This window comes from Opisthorchis viverrini (assembly GCF_000715545.1).
Source record: "Opisthorchis viverrini unplaced genomic scaffold opera_v5_301, whole genome shotgun sequence".
Taxonomy (NCBI): domain Eukaryota; kingdom Metazoa; phylum Platyhelminthes; class Trematoda; order Opisthorchiida; family Opisthorchiidae; genus Opisthorchis; species Opisthorchis viverrini.
The window spans coordinates 102,572-118,955 of record NW_008751955.1 but is presented as its reverse complement, the minus strand read 5'-3'; the positions used below and the strand labels follow the sequence as shown (position 1 = coordinate 118,955).

General features: G+C 46.5%; 2 protein-coding genes across 2 annotated transcripts in view; one reads left to right on the top strand and one right to left on the bottom strand.

Annotated features, from left to right (window-relative positions):
- The window catches only part of T265_09696 (hypothetical protein), a gene marked incomplete at both ends in the record, with an annotated part of 13,237 nt that extends 8,420 nt beyond the window's left edge, over nucleotides 1-4,817 (top strand). The window contains 4 exon segments of the mRNA XM_009175852.1: nucleotides 2,194-2,284; nucleotides 2,558-2,772; nucleotides 4,569-4,666; nucleotides 4,679-4,817. Coding sequence (XP_009174116.1) covers nucleotides 2,194-2,284; nucleotides 2,558-2,772; nucleotides 4,569-4,666; nucleotides 4,679-4,817 — 543 coding nt within the window.
- Nucleotides 500-16,384, bottom strand: part of T265_09693 (hypothetical protein) — a gene marked incomplete at both ends in the record, with an annotated part of 87,780 nt that continues 71,895 nt past the window's right edge. The window contains 5 exons of the mRNA XM_009175849.1: nucleotides 500-707; nucleotides 3,529-3,797; nucleotides 4,153-4,233; nucleotides 6,804-6,956; nucleotides 13,019-13,294. Of these exons, the coding sequence (XP_009174113.1) occupies nucleotides 689-707; nucleotides 3,529-3,797; nucleotides 4,153-4,233; nucleotides 6,804-6,956; nucleotides 13,019-13,294 (798 nt within the window). The remainder of the gene's footprint in view (nucleotides 708-3,528; nucleotides 3,798-4,152; nucleotides 4,234-6,803; nucleotides 6,957-13,018; nucleotides 13,295-16,384) is intronic.

Below are 16,384 nucleotides of genomic sequence, written 5' to 3'. Positions count from 1 at the left end.
TTGGTAGTTTGGTTGCAAAAGTTTCGTCACCAATGCGCAGGGTGTTGCTGGTGCGTCACAGTCCAGGCGTTGAGCAGTATAAATAAATAAATAAATAAATGTATAAACCATTTAGCTGTAGCACCCTTTCGGTACGGAGGTACCTAACGGAAGGAGGCACGGGGGCTGGAATACACTACCACGTTGCCCAAGCCTAAACACAAGCAGTGGCGATGCTGAAGTTGGGTTCGAACCACGGATCTTCCAGTCCGTAAGCTGGCACCTTAACCACTGAGCTACTTCGAGCCCGCGTTACACAATGTTGTGCTTGTGCACTGATGAAACGTTTGCAACCAGCTCATCATCCACACGACCTTAGTTATCAACCATTCCCCCGGAGAGCAAAAATACGGCCCTGGTGAAAACATGAGCAATGATACTCTGACCTTTATATTGATACATGAAGTACAAAAAAATCATCGAAACAAGTATCAGTTGAGATAAGTTGATAGATAGTATGCTCAAGTGCAAGGTATACAAATGCCGGAGGAATATTGACTATATCGCAGAGGAATGCCAGTGTTCGGTGGGATCACACAAATGCGGTGTGCAAGATGGATGGAGCAGTGGTGAGCGATTGACGACAACGGGCTTGTCGGTGGGAACAAGTGACGGAATTGAGCTGGATAAGTGACACCTTGAAACCCAGTCACAGTTGAGATACTTTTCTAGTGAAGGACAAACGAGAGAAATGGGAAAAAAGTACATGGTATGTGAGCGAAACAAACTTATACGGATCTACAGATTGCAAGAACACAGTTTGAAGTCTGCCTTGACAAAACAGTCGTGTGTCATCTTTGTCAGAAACTACCAGAAGGTCATACCTCACGAATCTTTACGGATCTTAGGAGTCGTGACCAGAGAGAACTGAACTGCGATATGGTCGCAGGGAGTTGTTCACTAGTGACTAAGTTGCACTTGGACGAGAGCGGGCACGATTAATGTTCAACAATTAAATCTACGCACGAAAAATTCAAGTCCCCCACTACTTACAAAACACGAGTAAACTGCCCAGAACGAAGAAAATCATGCAAAACGTGTAAGCCACCATCCCAGTCAACACCAGATCACGTGACGTGCACTGACTAATCGAAAAGGGAATCGCCACACACTCTATCCACGTGCACGTAAATCACACCACTGAACGGTTGTTTGTGAGTGAACAGTGGCAGCCAAACACTTATGAGGAAAATTACGGGTTCGATTATCTTTGAGGACAGACGATAGACACACTGCTCAAGATTCCCAACATAGTCAAAATATCTGTCTGGTGCATTTTGACTTTTCCACATAGACTGACTTTATTTGGACGATGCTGCGAGAAAACTTCCAAAAACCAAAGTTCGAATCCATTCGGCGTAATTTGTGGGACAAATCTGCCAACCAGATGCTCATCTAGTCAAGACCGAAAGACTTCAGGGCAAGAAACTTTCAGTGACGGTTGTATTACAATTCGAGTAAGGAATGAAGGCCGAAGAGCACCCTTCATTAAAAGAGTTCGGTGCCCCTTGGTGGTCTTAGATTAGTGAACGTCGGTGTTCGAGTTTTAATCAACTAATTTGGGTTATCGAATAACTCCCTGCTGTTTAAAAATGGAAACCATGGATTGTTCGACCGTGAGGCTTCGTGAGACGATAAAGTTGGCTCATATTTTGAAGAAATCATGAAGGATCCTTACCGCGTCAACTGTGATTCAAGTTAACGTTAGAAATAAAGCGTTTGGTTTCTTCATCTGAAGTCCAACTGGTGTCAGGTGGAATGCAACGACAAAACCACTTGCAATTAGGCGCCGTAAGGGCTAGAAAGTCTGATTTTCACGTGTTTGGCCAGATCGAACCAGTCGCCGGTTCAAAAATGTGAACCCAATAGTCGGGTACCTACTGAACATCGGACTTCCAGGTGTTGTTGATACACATACACTTTGAATCCGACGCACTGTACATGTTTTTTTGCTTCGGGCGTTTAGTACAACTTGGTGGTTTTTCTGGCGAAAATGCTAGCTGGGAAGATCACACCAAGAACTCAGCTGAGATGTAGCCGTTATCTCAACCGGACAAAAAGATGAAACTACGTAAGGAAGTTGGACATTTTATAATTGATTGCCAAAGCCCGACAAAAGGATGATGAAATCCCCATACCCCCATCCACTCATAGGTACAATCATCCTCTGGGAAAGACATCATCATTAACGGAGTTTTCGGCCCATGGCGTGACTACTCTACCATCGATTACGATTCTCGGTGGGGTGGGCTCTCTTCGGAGTGACTCGTATTCAGGGGTTATTGTGTCTAGCATTCCAACCGGTGCTTGTGCGCTAGTGTCTGAAACATATCCTCATCGTACGGAGCTTCCCGTTACAACAAGTAACCTTTTTCTAAGCTCAGTCAGACCGTGATAAACAGGTTCTTTATCAAGGGGCAAACTAGCACTTGTTAACGTGAGACAAACGGAAAATTCTCGACTGTCATATTCTTCAACCGAATTTCCCGCGCGAAAACCCATTCATATGTCTCAGCAGGAGCGGTACTTAAGGTACCACGGAAGTTTTCCTTGAAACGATCTCATTTTAAATCTAGAAGTCTGCGCAAAATGCCTAGAAGAGAAGTCGCCCCGTTAGGAAGCAGGAAGCAGCAAGAAGGAAGCACGAGGGCTGGGATACTGCCAGGTTGCCCAAGCCTAGACAGGGGAAGTCCAGAGGCGGAGGTCGGATTCGAACCACGGACCTTCCGGCCAGTAAGTTCGTGCTCTAACCACTTGCGCCATCTCGCCCCCCCGTCCCCTTAGAACAGCACTGAAGGATAGAGGGGGCAAGTGACATTATCTACGACAGCACCAGAATAAAGTTTCTTTGCTTGTTAGCGAAATGCACTCGAGTGCAAACAAATTTGGTCTTGCGGGAGACTCACTTAGAAAACAGGTGAATCTCTCGTTTATGAGGTTTCACGTAACTGAATTTGCTGCACTTGGTACGATATTCGAGATATCACGATAAACGTATATACGTAGTACACTACTCATAAGGTTGCTGAAAATTCTTCGACAGCCCACGACCGGTTTCACCCTTCTTGGGGATCATCAGGTAGACGCAGTCCCCGAGTTTCCGTTAACCTTAGGTTCTCCTTGAACCCAAACTGCATGAAATTGGCGAAATGCACTTGAAAACATCATAAACGAGAGATTCAGCTTGGTTCCAGGTGAGTCTTCCGCAAAACCAAACTTGTTTTCACCAGAATAAAAATTCTCTTCTTGTCGTTAAAGAAAGCTGGATTTCTAAATTTCATTCTCTGGTGACACCCTTCACCTGAAAGGTGACAAAGGCTACAGAAAAGAGGTGTGTGGCAAAAATGTCCTCTACTTGAGTTCCGCCCAACCGTCTTGCTTTTACCGGACCAATCGCCTATCACTATCATTTCAAATTAGCCGTAATAGTTGTGCACACATAACACAAGTCATCAGCAGTTATTAGTCAACATGCAAACAGAGCCTCACCCCAAATTGGAAGTTGAAGCGAACGGTTTGGATATGCTTGCGTGTCGCCAAAAAGCGGAGCTCGTCTTCCGACCAGTCACATCGAAATGTGCTAATGAGCCGATAAACCGGTCACCATCAGTGCCAGTGATGTTAGACATATCCTCCTCTGCCATGTCACCGGCTCCTTTCGGCCATTCAGGTGAGCTAAGGCACGTGGCATCCCAGAAAGCATCCCGTACCAAGTCCGGATGATCATGGTGCATTTCATCAACGATCAAATAAGATACCTGTGAACGGAGGCAGTGGAATAGGTATATGGATAAGCGAGTAAGCGGATCAGTGAGAGTAAACAGGTGAGTGAGTGAGTGAGTGAGTGAGTGAGTGAGTGAGTGAGTGAGTGAGTGAGTGAGTGAGTGAGTGAGTGAGTGAGTGAGTGAGTGAGTGAGTGAGTGAGTGAGTGAGTGAGTGAGTGAGTGAGTGAGTGAGTGAGTGAGTGAGTGAGTGAGTGAGTGAGTGAGTGAGTGAGTGAGTGAGTGAGTGAGTGAGTGAGTGAGTGAGTGAGTGAGTGAGTGAGTGAGTGTGAAGTAAACTCGTTTTACGACGAAGAAAGTGAAACAATCCACATACACTCAAACGACTCACATTAAGATTTCTTTCGATCAGATATTCAATCTCAAAATCATCGACATCCTCCCCAAATGGGTTGATGAGAGATTCAGCAACCTGGAACGATGTGAATTATGAGAATGGAACAGAAAGAATGAGCTTACAGTAGTATGTGTAAAAAATGACCCCGGTTTTTCCGTCACAAATCACGATGGCGCAGTTAGCACTACGTATTCTCAAAGGATATGAGCTTTTGACCAACTACGAATCCGCCTCAGATCAATGGAACAATCCTGCTGTAAGCCCGTCTGACTAAGCGTAAGCTCAGCAAAGTGGCAACGGGGAACAGCGCGAATGTTCTGCTATCTATTCTATCACGTAATCGAATGGGTTGGGCTTTTTATGCCACAAGAATTATTTGAACGGTCCGTTATTTCATACAACCCTGACAGCTCGAGACGGCTCAGTGGTTAAGGCGCCAACTTACTGACCGGAAGGTCCGTGGTTCGAACCAAACCTCTGCATCTCGACTGCTGCTGTGCGGACTTGGGTAACCTGGCAGTATCTCGGCCCTCACGATTCCTTTGAGTGGCATCGCAGATAGACTCCGAATGGGTGGCACAGTTGGACCACCATCCCGTCAGCGATCATCAGCGGTCATTTTTTCACACAGAACCAGTAGGGTTAAATCAGCTCACTAGAGGGCAGAAGTAGCCTCTGCTTAGGCATGAACCCATGAGCGGTTTTAACCACTTCGTCATGCTTAACAACGGACCGATGTACTATTGGGTTTTGGGATTCGATAGCGGTCTTTTAGACACGTGCAACTGCATCAAGACCACGTAGTAATATGTCGTTTCCCTGTCCTCGTGAAAATGGCAAATCAGGTTAGACGCTCCAAGGCACGCTACGTACGTGTTAAAACGTCGACCGGTCAATGATACCTTGGCTTTACAACTATTGAATTGCGGCTTACTGCATGCTTGTGATGACCTACCTTCAAACGGTCAGCCCGCCGTGATGGTTTATGGAAATTTTCAGGAGATTGTGATTCCTCTTAGGGATTGGCACAACCTGACTGAGAGACCCCAGAAGGTTGGGTTGTAATTTCCCGGGATCCGGTGTTGCTCTTCGGAGGTGGGGATTCCCGTATCCACCAATTAACAGGTTATTAGTTGCGCAAGGATATAGTACACAAAGCAGTGACGAATGGATGATGGGTGGGACCTAGATAAGAGGTACTGTACAGCGTGGCAAGACTGCCAATGCTTAGCTTATGTATGGATTTGTTTTTACGTTTTACTTACTGGGATCTGGCTCGCGAGGTTTCCCTTAGTTTATATTCTACAGCTTCCTGTCTTCGGTTCCACTATGTCCTTACTGCATTCAGTTCATGATCATCACCGACATTACTCTTCAACAATAATGCTTCGCTGCAGTACAACCATGATTTATTTGAAAGCCTCATTGTGAAGAAAGGAATAAAGGTGGATGGGGAAAGGATTTGGCGCTAGTGTTTCAACATCATATGTGAAAAATTCATACTGGGACGAGATCGCCATCTCTTTGTACAGTGCTGGGATTTTGCTTGTGACAGCGAGCTCAAGCACCAGACATCAGACCAAACAGTGTCACTGCTCAAATCCCGCAGAAATATCACCTCCATTCGAGCATAACTTGACCCAACGAATTATCGGACGACGAGTAAAGAACAGCGTGCACCTAGTTCGTGAATATACCAACCTGATAACGCGATAAAAAGGCGATTGGAGTGCACGAGTTACTAAGCCTAAGAGATGCACACTCTCATGGCCGATGGAGTCTCAGTGGGGCAGGTCCCACACACACATTAAGCAACTAAACACATCACAACATTACCTAAATCCTGCCTATCGGACAATCTCTGCTACCATATGCAAACGATGCATAGTTGGTAGTGGTTTCCGTAAAACGGATGAATAGTTCAAGAGGTGGAGGCCGAGGTCACAAGTGAACATCGAAACGATTGAGTATCTTTAAAAGAAGTTCAGCTGGAGAACCCTTTCGGTGCCTGAATGCCATACCGCCAGAAGAAAGCATGAGGGATGGGATACTGCAAGGTCCCCTAGGGCAAAACAGGAGAAGCAGAGGTCGGGTTCGGGCAGTTGAATTCGCGCTCTAACCACAGGGCCACCTCGTCCCGGGTATCCCTACAGACACCAGCAAGTCCCGAAGCTATTAACGCTTGTTGCTTTTCTTCTATTTCTGTGTAATTCCCGGGTCGAAAACGCATACAAAAAGAAGAATTCGGTTCTCTTTTCCACCTAAACTCTCCCGACAACGCTGAAGTTGCATCATCAATCCAGTCAAACGAGGATGAATTACAACGCATTGCACTCCCTTCTTCAAAGTCACGACCGATTGCATGGTAAGGACACACGAGGTCACATCAGGGTAATCGTCCACGATTGAATAAGCGCAACGGAGTGTTGCAATGAGGAACAAATTAGATATTCCATATGCGAAAAGATAATCCGTGTGCGGGGGGGGGGGACATGTGACCTGACCAAATCGAAACACGATAGCCGGCTGAACGAATAATCATATTCCAAACACACAAACGCGCCATGTATGTACAATCAAAGTCGTGGCACGTTCACAAAAGCATCGCTTGGTGTGGTAGGTTAGAAAACGTGTGGGAAACTCACTTTTAGCCAGCCCATGTAGAAGAAGAACCGCAACAAACCGAAAATAGGCACGTAAATGTCCACCTCATAGCCCGGATATGCTTTGCTTGGGTCCAGATACTGCCAAGCCAGAAGGCAGGAGGTGAAATACGCGTAGACAACGATTGTGGCCGTCTGGAATGGTAAACAATTTTGATCGACAACACAATAATATATCCACCTAATGCATGTCCTTCTCAGGAGAAGAAAACTTGGCCAATCATCTCTCCTGAGAAGTAACCGATAAAAAACCGAATGTACGAAAAAGTCTTGCTGTGTTTGTTTGCATTCCGATGAGAAAGAAGCAGACCATTCTCCTCCCCGAGAGGACATGTTCGGAGGTGTTTCCATTTACGAGGATGCCACTCATCATAATCATCATCGACATCATGACATCAGTGTTCAACACCGATGCTTCACTGCCGTACAACCATGGTTTATTTGAAAGCCTTAATGTAAAGAAAAGAGTAAAGGTGGACGGGGGAGGGACTTAGTGCTAGCTTACCACAACCATTCCGAGATGCCTATACTTCCAGACACCCATTAAGGCGATCTGGATAGAAACTGACAAGAACGCCACTGACATCGGTTGGCAGCCATATCTTGTAGTGTCGCCACCAACCAGGCACAGTCAGGACCACGCGGTTCCCATCCTGGAAGGCGACGGATGGCATTAAGGAACCATATCAAAAGACTCGTGCGTTGGGCTAATAAGATATCGTTTGTGTCAGTGTTCTTCAACGGTTCTTACGAGTACGACATATGGGGGGAGATAGCCCGGTGGTTAGGGCGCGAATTTACTGACCGGAAGGTCCGTGGTTCGAACCCGGCCTCTGCATTTCGACTTCCCCTGGGCAATCTGGCAGTAGCCCAGCTCTCGGGTGGCGTTGCAGTTACATACCAAAGGGATGTTACAGCTGAACGATTTTTTGAATTGTTTTTACATAGAAGTTTCCATATTGCTGAAGCGGATGCTTCAGACGTCCATTATTCTTGCCCATACGTGATTTACACATATTGATTCAACAGGGTGAACCCGACCGTAACCCCAAGCATTTAAGTTAGATGTACTCGGATTTCCATCTAGTTTCACTTGGAAGAAGACTACCACACAGGAATCATCCACGAACCACAAACCTCCAGAAATGTTCACTTTTCACATGTTGCTTTATCCTATACTCCAGCCGTACTACCTCCCACCTGGAGGTTAACTATGAAAAAATTATAACAAAAGGGTGCTATTAGTATAAATAGGTGTACATATTAGTCAGTTTCAACAGCTTTTTCGTGCCTAGCTGCTATGTTTTTCGATTGAAGCACGAGGGCTGAGATACCACCCATTCACTTAAGCCTAGACGGGAGCGATCGCGATGCAGAGGATGGGTTCGACCTACGGACTTTCGTGCCGGTAAGTTCACGCTGAGTGGTCTGAGTGCTACACAACCAATTTACTGATTAAGTTGAATGCTCCCAAAAGATGAGCGGGTGGCTTGGTTAACCAGCTGTGATGACACAAGCTCTCTGAGCTGCCCAAAATAATTGAACACCACACCAATTGGACGGATATGTCGCAAGTTGGCTTTGTACCAAAAAAACTTGAACCCTGATTAATCAGAATATCGGTCAACCAGAACCGAGCTTGGTGATTCTCACTCCACCACGAAGATTTTAGCCTGATCTCGTGGAAAATTCTGTGAGCAATCCATAAATACAGCTGTAGAAATCTTTTTTTAAAATTCGTTTTGGAAGAAGGTGTATGAACGATTCTCTATTACCGTGGATGACGGGTCACGGGCATTCGCATATCCCCAAACAGGTGAGCGTACATCTGGAACAAGTCAACCGAAAGCCTTCAAACTTTGATCTTAACCGTTTTATGCTGAGTACAGGTTGAAAATTTCTGACTACTGAAAACTTGGTGATGTTTCCTTGTTGTGCCTCCATTATCGTGCGCTTAACTCCAGATGAAGTCCAGTTATCATCAGTAAACGCGGACTTGCTTATCGGGCCTGAGTACCTGCTCCCACATGCTGTCAATTAGATGAGGCTACTAGCCTTACTCATTGTGTTGCGCAAAACTGTGAACTGGGTTGCTCGTATACGCTCATCTCATCGAATTCGGGTGATAATCCCGTGTGCAGGATTGATAACACCATATGCGGTTTGTACGGAGAGCCGTGTCGATGTCAGACGACAGACAAAAAAGGGCAGTTCCAGAGCCGTCGGTACGCAAAAACTACGGTCTATCACTGCCAGATTAGATGAGGACAGGTTGAAACAGTTGAAATACCCAAATGAGTGCCGAGGGTGGATTAACGGCCCGAACCACTCGAATTTCGTACCCAAGAGTCAACTAACAAGACACATATGGTATCCGTCATGAAATTTCCCTTCTGTAACCACCACATGCTTAGCAAACCTGTATCTTAGTAGCGAACACAACGTAGGTAAGACGGTCGTCGCATCCCCTCGAGAAGGATAACTTCCCGGGAGAAACCATTCCTTCTAGTTGATGCCTTGCGGTGGCCTCTTCAGAAGAAAGTAACCGTAAAAGCACAGTTTCCTTACTCTTAAGATACATCGAAATTGCCGCAGGGAATCGGGACACCATTTCGTATAAGCCAGTAAGAAACACGGCGAGGTAGGAACTTTTCGCCGCGTGAGTAAGTAGAGCCTGTTTTCCAAGTGTAACTTTGGGTACCAAGGCATTTTTGGAGACACTTTCTTCACACCCGGTTCGATTAATCTGAACAGCGCACATCAAGCGAAGAAAGCATTTGATTCAACCTTTGCATAATGGGACTCGAATTACGATCACATTGAGTACGACGCGATTGCGCCATCACAACTCCGATAGCGCAAAGCTGGACGGGCCTCAATTATCACATTTGAGCAGAGAAACGTATCCACGTTTGGCTAGCCTGGCGCCCGACACAGCACCACTAACCGTCTTTGTTGCATCGATCGATTGACCAAAAAAATGAAGAAAAACTAGTGAAATCGTTTCCAACAAGAAAAAGCACGTTCCGAAACAACGCAACACAATTCAACACCAAGCGAAGCGTAAGTTTTGTAGTCTCTAATTCCAAGCAAGATACGGTTTCATATCATCAGCATCAGCAACGACAGCACGACATCCGTGCACAACACCGATAGTTCACTGTCGTATAACCATTATTTATTTGAAAGCCTTATTGCGAAGAAGAAAGCAAAGGTGAGGAAGGGACTTGGTGCTAGTTTACTACAATCACTTCGAGGTGTCTGTAACTCAAGACGCTCATTCAGGTAATCTGGATAGAAACTGACAACAGGAACGCCACTGGCATCGGTTGGCAGCCATATCTTGCAGCGTCTTCAACCAGGCGCAGTGGAGATCACGCAACCCCCATCCTGGAAGTCGAGTAGCACGGACAGCACCTAAATGTTTCGTAATCTTCTTCATACTCCTCTGACGGGTAAAGGGTTGGTCACCTCTCTGTGCCCGCCAATCTGAGTTGGGCATGGAAAACAGCACTCTCTTCGGCAAACGATGTCGAGGCATACGCAACCCATGCCCCACCCAAGCTTCTGGTCAATCTGAGTTGGGCATGGAAAACAGCACTCTCTTCGGCAAACGATGTCGAGGCATACGCAACCCATGCCCCACCCAACGCAGCTTCTGGTGCTTTAATCAAAGTATTGATTGCACAACCGAAAACTCGCTTTATAATTGCCTCGTTACGGATTCATCGACACCAGCCCACAAGAGCTATGGTTCTGAGACAACGACTGTCGAAAACCTGAAGAAGTCTTAGTTCCGCTGCTCGAACAGGCAAGGTCTTACAGCCATACAACAAAAAAGCCCGAACACACATCCCTTGAGATTCAGGGACATACCACTTTGACGCCATAGGTGTCTCAAATTAGCAAAAGCGACCCGGGTCCTGAAGATTAGTGCAATTACCTCATCTGTCACACTTCCAGTGCCTCTCCCTGGGTCGTAAGTGTCGTGTTCACGAAAATGATTTTACACTATATGGGTATAAACTGCATGCCAGAGGACGAGATGGCTTGGGTCAGTTCATCCAAAACCACTTCTACATTATCCTTATCTTCGAAGATGAGAACGATGTCATCTGTATATTCCAGATCGACAAGGTGTTCCTCACAGGCTATTTGAACACCAGGGTTTTGGAGACCTTCCAGCGTTCGTTTCACTCCCTCATCGTTCACGAAGTTAAATAGGAATGGAGAGAGTGGGTATCCCTGACGGATATCTCTTTGTGTACGGAAGCTTTTGGAGAGCTCTTCGTATACTCTTACACGTCCGGAAGTCCGAGAATACAAAGAACGTATTATGCCCACAAACTTACGGAGCATTCCTTGGTGGGCAAGCGTGTCAAGAAGAACAGACTGTCAACCTTGGAAATCAGAGAATACTAGAATTGTGGATCGCTTATATGTATGGTGTTGTTCTACCACCTGACGAAGTGTGAACATTTGGTCAACGCGACCTCTACCAAGCCGGAATCCCGCTTGCTGCTCTCGAGTCAGTGTTTCACGAGTCACTAAAAGGCGACGAAGCATCAACGTTATGATCGGAGTCAAGCTGACCCCCCTGTGGTTACCACACTCAATACCAGCCCATTTTTGAAAATGGACACTATCACCCACGCTGGGACAGATTCCTCTTCCCAAATGCAAACAAACAGATCAGATAAGAGCTGACTGAGGACTTTACCCCCATCTTTGAACAATACGGGCGGGAGGTCATCCGCGCCAGAAGCTCAGGAGAGTTGAGAGAACATATGTAGTCGTAAAACCCCGAGGCCGTAGGCGGTTCCACGTTCACCGTTCCACGTCACCTGTGAGCTCTAGATGGGTGCCAGCTGGTGGCCATGACAATTATTGTTCAAAGTATTCGGCCCACCTATCTTCTTAAATCACGATGGTCACTCCTTTCCGGTCCTCGATGGTTTCGCTCACATGTGGTTCTCGAGGACCGATCGCGCAGATCAACTGAAATAATCTTCGGGCATTAATGACGTTCTGGGCCTCTTTCATTTCCTTGGCTTTCTGTGTCCACCACACTTCACGATCGACAAACCATAGATCACCAGGGTTTGTCATACGTGAAGTTCGGATCGATCAGCAAGTCAGGTGTGGTTATGTGTCTTGACTGTGGATTAAAATCAAATATGGAGCTGAACAAGCGGGACAAAGTCGAATGGTCGAACATTGTTCGCACAATCGATATAGCACCAAGAATTTTCAATGAGATGGCCTGGGTTTTATCCAGCACAGAAAGACGGTAGATACTTCCTTATTGTTAACGGAAATCACGTAAAACGGATAAAAAGACGCTGTCCACAAAAAGTGGGCTTGGATGCATCTGAGGTACATGAGAGGTGGTTGCCACAACACAATTTTATTGATCATACATCACAAGCATAGGACTTAATAAAACGGGACCTGAGGTGCCCGTTTGGGTTATCCAAACGAAAGTTCAAGACAGTATTCAGTGGGCTATTCGGATACAGACTATAGTATTAATTATACGTGTAAATTCACTGTCGACTTCAGATTTACAACCTTCGGATGAGGTTACTGTGGAAGCGGTGAGAAGCCCTTACGGTTTTTTACACTTGCATTCTATCCGCCCGAAAGGGAACACGCGATGGGTCAAAGTAGAGTTCGCAAAAATACCTCCTTGCTCAGAAACATAAGCGCAGTTGATAGGCTATCTCCTGGTCGAGTACAAAGGATGCGAGTGTTTGAACGTCACCGTCACTCCATGAGACCGAATCACGTGATGTAAGTTGTGTGGTTGAAGGAGGCTATCATCACATCTTAAGTGTGAGTCATTCACAGTGATGATCAGTCACTCGTGGCCCAAAAGGCGTAGCACTAGGCTACTAACTATAAGGCCCCTCAGAGAAACAGGCTGTACTGAAGAAAAGCCCTCGGCTTCCCCGTACAGAGTTGCTTCATTTTCAGGATAAAATAGAGCTTCAAAATCTCAGCACAATCTACAGCCTGTGAATCGAAGTTAATCAGTGTAGCACTGGCAACTCCCTGATAGCTTCTCTATGAATGCAAAATGCCAATTTCAAGTAGGCAGGTACGAAAACACAGCGAACACCTCTCTGTCATGAATATGTATATATATATATATATATATATATATATACAGTAATTCGATGAATAGTAGAGCTCACCTGCGTATAAACCAAAGGTGGATTGATCCAATCATACCCAAAAATGGTTCCCAGTCTACCACGGAAAGAGGTGATTTCTTCCGACAAAATTTCAACAGCGCGGTCCATTCGAATATGGCCTTCACGACGTGCCTTTGTGATGATATCCATCGCCCAAACCAGAGGAACGAAGTACAGAGTGTATTCTTTCGGAGGGGTTGCCATATAAACGTCCAACTCATCTTGCGTCATTAGACCTAAAACAGGGGTCAGATTGAAAAAAGGAGTGCAAACAACCTAGGGAGATTATCATCCGCACACTACATCAGGAGGTTTCTACGCAAACACCATACACACATAGTAGAAAGAACGCGCGCTATTGTATGGGCCCACCGTACAATCCTTACCAACTGTCATCTGAAGCTGTACAGATTGGTGATGGTTGATACATTCGTAATGTTCAGCAGTTATCAACCCAGGAGATATCATCAGTAGGCGGTTGGGTCGGCCAGTGGGTGCAGCTTTGACCCAGCTGTTGATATCTAGTTCCCATTACACCCAACGCACGAGGACGGTAGGAAAAAGCATCTCATTGATTGGTGGACAAATTCATGAGCTGCCAACCGTGATAACAAACAACACTTCAAAAAGCTGTATTCGGGATCCCGGAAGTTATGCTGCTCTACCGGAATTTTTACCAATACGACTAATCTACCGAATGAAACAGACAAAAAACGTTTTTCATCCACACTACCATCGGGGGAGAACACTGGCGATTCACTGCCGCACAACCATGCCAATTCGCCTGGATGAAAGGAAGACACAGAGCTAGCCTATCACACACATCCGAGGCGCCTACAGTTTCAAACACACAGCCAAAGAGTCTGCATAGAAACCGAAAGCATAAATCTCACTGACATCCGTTGGCCGCCACACACTTCACCATTTCCAGCCATGCACAAAGAGGGCCACATCGGTCCCATCCTGAAACACAAACATCTGCAGCATCAAGACTCTTCCTGACACCCCTTCCGCTACACTGCATGATGCACGGAAAACAAAACGACTCTTGGTAGACGATAGCTAGGCGTGCATAGCACATGACAGCCATCTAGGGTTGCGATGCTGGTCAATTCATTGAGTGGAGCACCCTCCGCACGCACTTCCTCATCACCACAACGCGAGTTCGTTCATTCCAGCCATAGTTCACGGATATCAGTGGCTGAAGAATTGAGAATGTTTCACGCCCTTTACTCGAAGTGGTCGGGTATCGCAGCCGTACAATGCCGCCTGTACCATAGTCTGATATGCGCGTCCTTTAAGACAAAGTGATATAGCCTTTTGATCGCCCAAGTGGCGCGAATCAAAAAACGCCCTCAAGATCGATTGGTCGACTTCTTCTGTCACACTGCCGCCAGAGCTAATGCAACTTCCGAGATACGTAACGGGGGCGAGATAGCCCAAGTGGTTAGAGCGTGAGTTCACTGGCCGAAAGGTCCGTGGTTCGAACCCGACCTCTGCCTCTCGACTTCCCCTGTCTAGGCTTGGGCAACCTGGCCGTATCCCAGCCCTCGTGCAACTTTCGGGCGGCATGGCAGCTAGGCACCGAAAGGGTGCTACAGCTGAACGAACGGAAACACCGGTTCTCGTCTGACCACCGAAGTTAAGCAACGTTGGACACAGCGACCGGCTGGGAATACAGGGTGTTGCGGCCGTTCCTTCTTCTGGGGACTTACTGGTTAGAGAGCGAATTTACTGAACGGAAGGTCCGTGGTTTAAAACCGATCTCTGCATCTCGACTTCCTTTGTCTAGGCTTGGGCGATCTGGCACTGTCCTAGCCCTCGTGTTTCCTTCTGGAGGTACGGCAGCTGGGCACCGGGAAAGTGTTACAGCTGAACCATTATTAATTTTATCTTAACTTCCAGTATCACTTATTGAACACATGGAGGCATGTTCAAAGACGGCACATCCCGAAGCGTGACCCTGCACTTAGTGTAAGCGAAGCACATCCCGAAGGACTGAACGATCTGGGTCAGCTCTCTCTGTCTTCAAAAATGAGAACAATATCGTCTGTATATTCCGGGTCGGGAGGTTCTCCTTCGGATAGCCATTAACAACAGGGTTTGGGAGACCCTCCAAATTCACCTCACCACACAATTAATGACGAAAGTAAACAAAGATCGAAAACTTCCACTATCTTTGTTTTCACCTAGTTTTGTTTAATTTCCAAAGACACTGATTTCAAAACTAAAAGTCGAACTGTCACTTGCTAGGAACACGATTTTGGTCCGAGAAGAATGCTTTCTGCTCACATCGTTTGTATACGCAAACTTATGGCAACTGATATAGCAACTGATATATAGCATTTTCCACATAGTGAGGAGACATTTGGCATCTCACTGGATTCACATGAAGGTTGGGGTAATGTCCCGAGGTCCCCAGTCATGGAGCCGACGATGGCCGGTGAAAAAGAATTTGTAATGGCCTTCGCGGCCAACGCTCCCGGTGACTGTGTGAAAAGAGTTTTCCGAGGATGTCAGTCGACAGGCAACGATCAACTCCTCGAAGGGTTCTTTTCGCACAGCCACAGGAAGTGGGAAACGAGCCAGGGGAGGTCAAGTGATGGCTTGGCAGTGGAGCATGAAAGCAATTACCATCAAACTCAGCTGCGCTGGTGATTGCCATCTCGCTGGACGGGGGCCCCGAGACGGGACACATCGATGGTTAGAGACATTGTCAGGCGTGGCTCAGTCGTGCCCTCATTGGCGCTCGCGCATCCAAGCGATTGCCTTCAATGCATAGCTCCCCTGCCAATCTCCCCAATTAAAAGTCCATTTCAGTTCCCACCTACAATGCTACCCATTTCCGAAATGATCGGTGAACGAAACTGTGACAGCTATAACCACTGTACGACAAGTATGTAGTCGTTACAGCTGATGATGATCGACAGGCATACGGAGTACGTGATCAAGTCAGCGTAGCCAACAGAATGTGATCAGTCTGTCCGTCGTGGACGGGTTGTCTCCTCCGGAAACCAATCGGCGTATTTCAACATTACTGGCAAGGTGTTTCCACCAAACTCGGGTAATGCTCCAAAGACACTGATGGTCAAACAACGAAACATCCTCAGTTCATAGCGATCAGGCTTCTGACCCACATAACAATATGGAGCGCATCGAAACACTGTACGCAGGAGGCCCGATAGATAGGCTGATGTCACGTCTGCGCCACTGGTGATGCGGCTCTAGCGCTCTCCACCCGAATGGAAATGCCATTTGATAGAGTGATTCGAGTGAAGGAAAATTAGTAACTGCCGGATATGGACTACGTTTCAGTTAAAGATGCAATATGGGGTTCTAAATTGACAATTTCTCCGAAAAACAGTC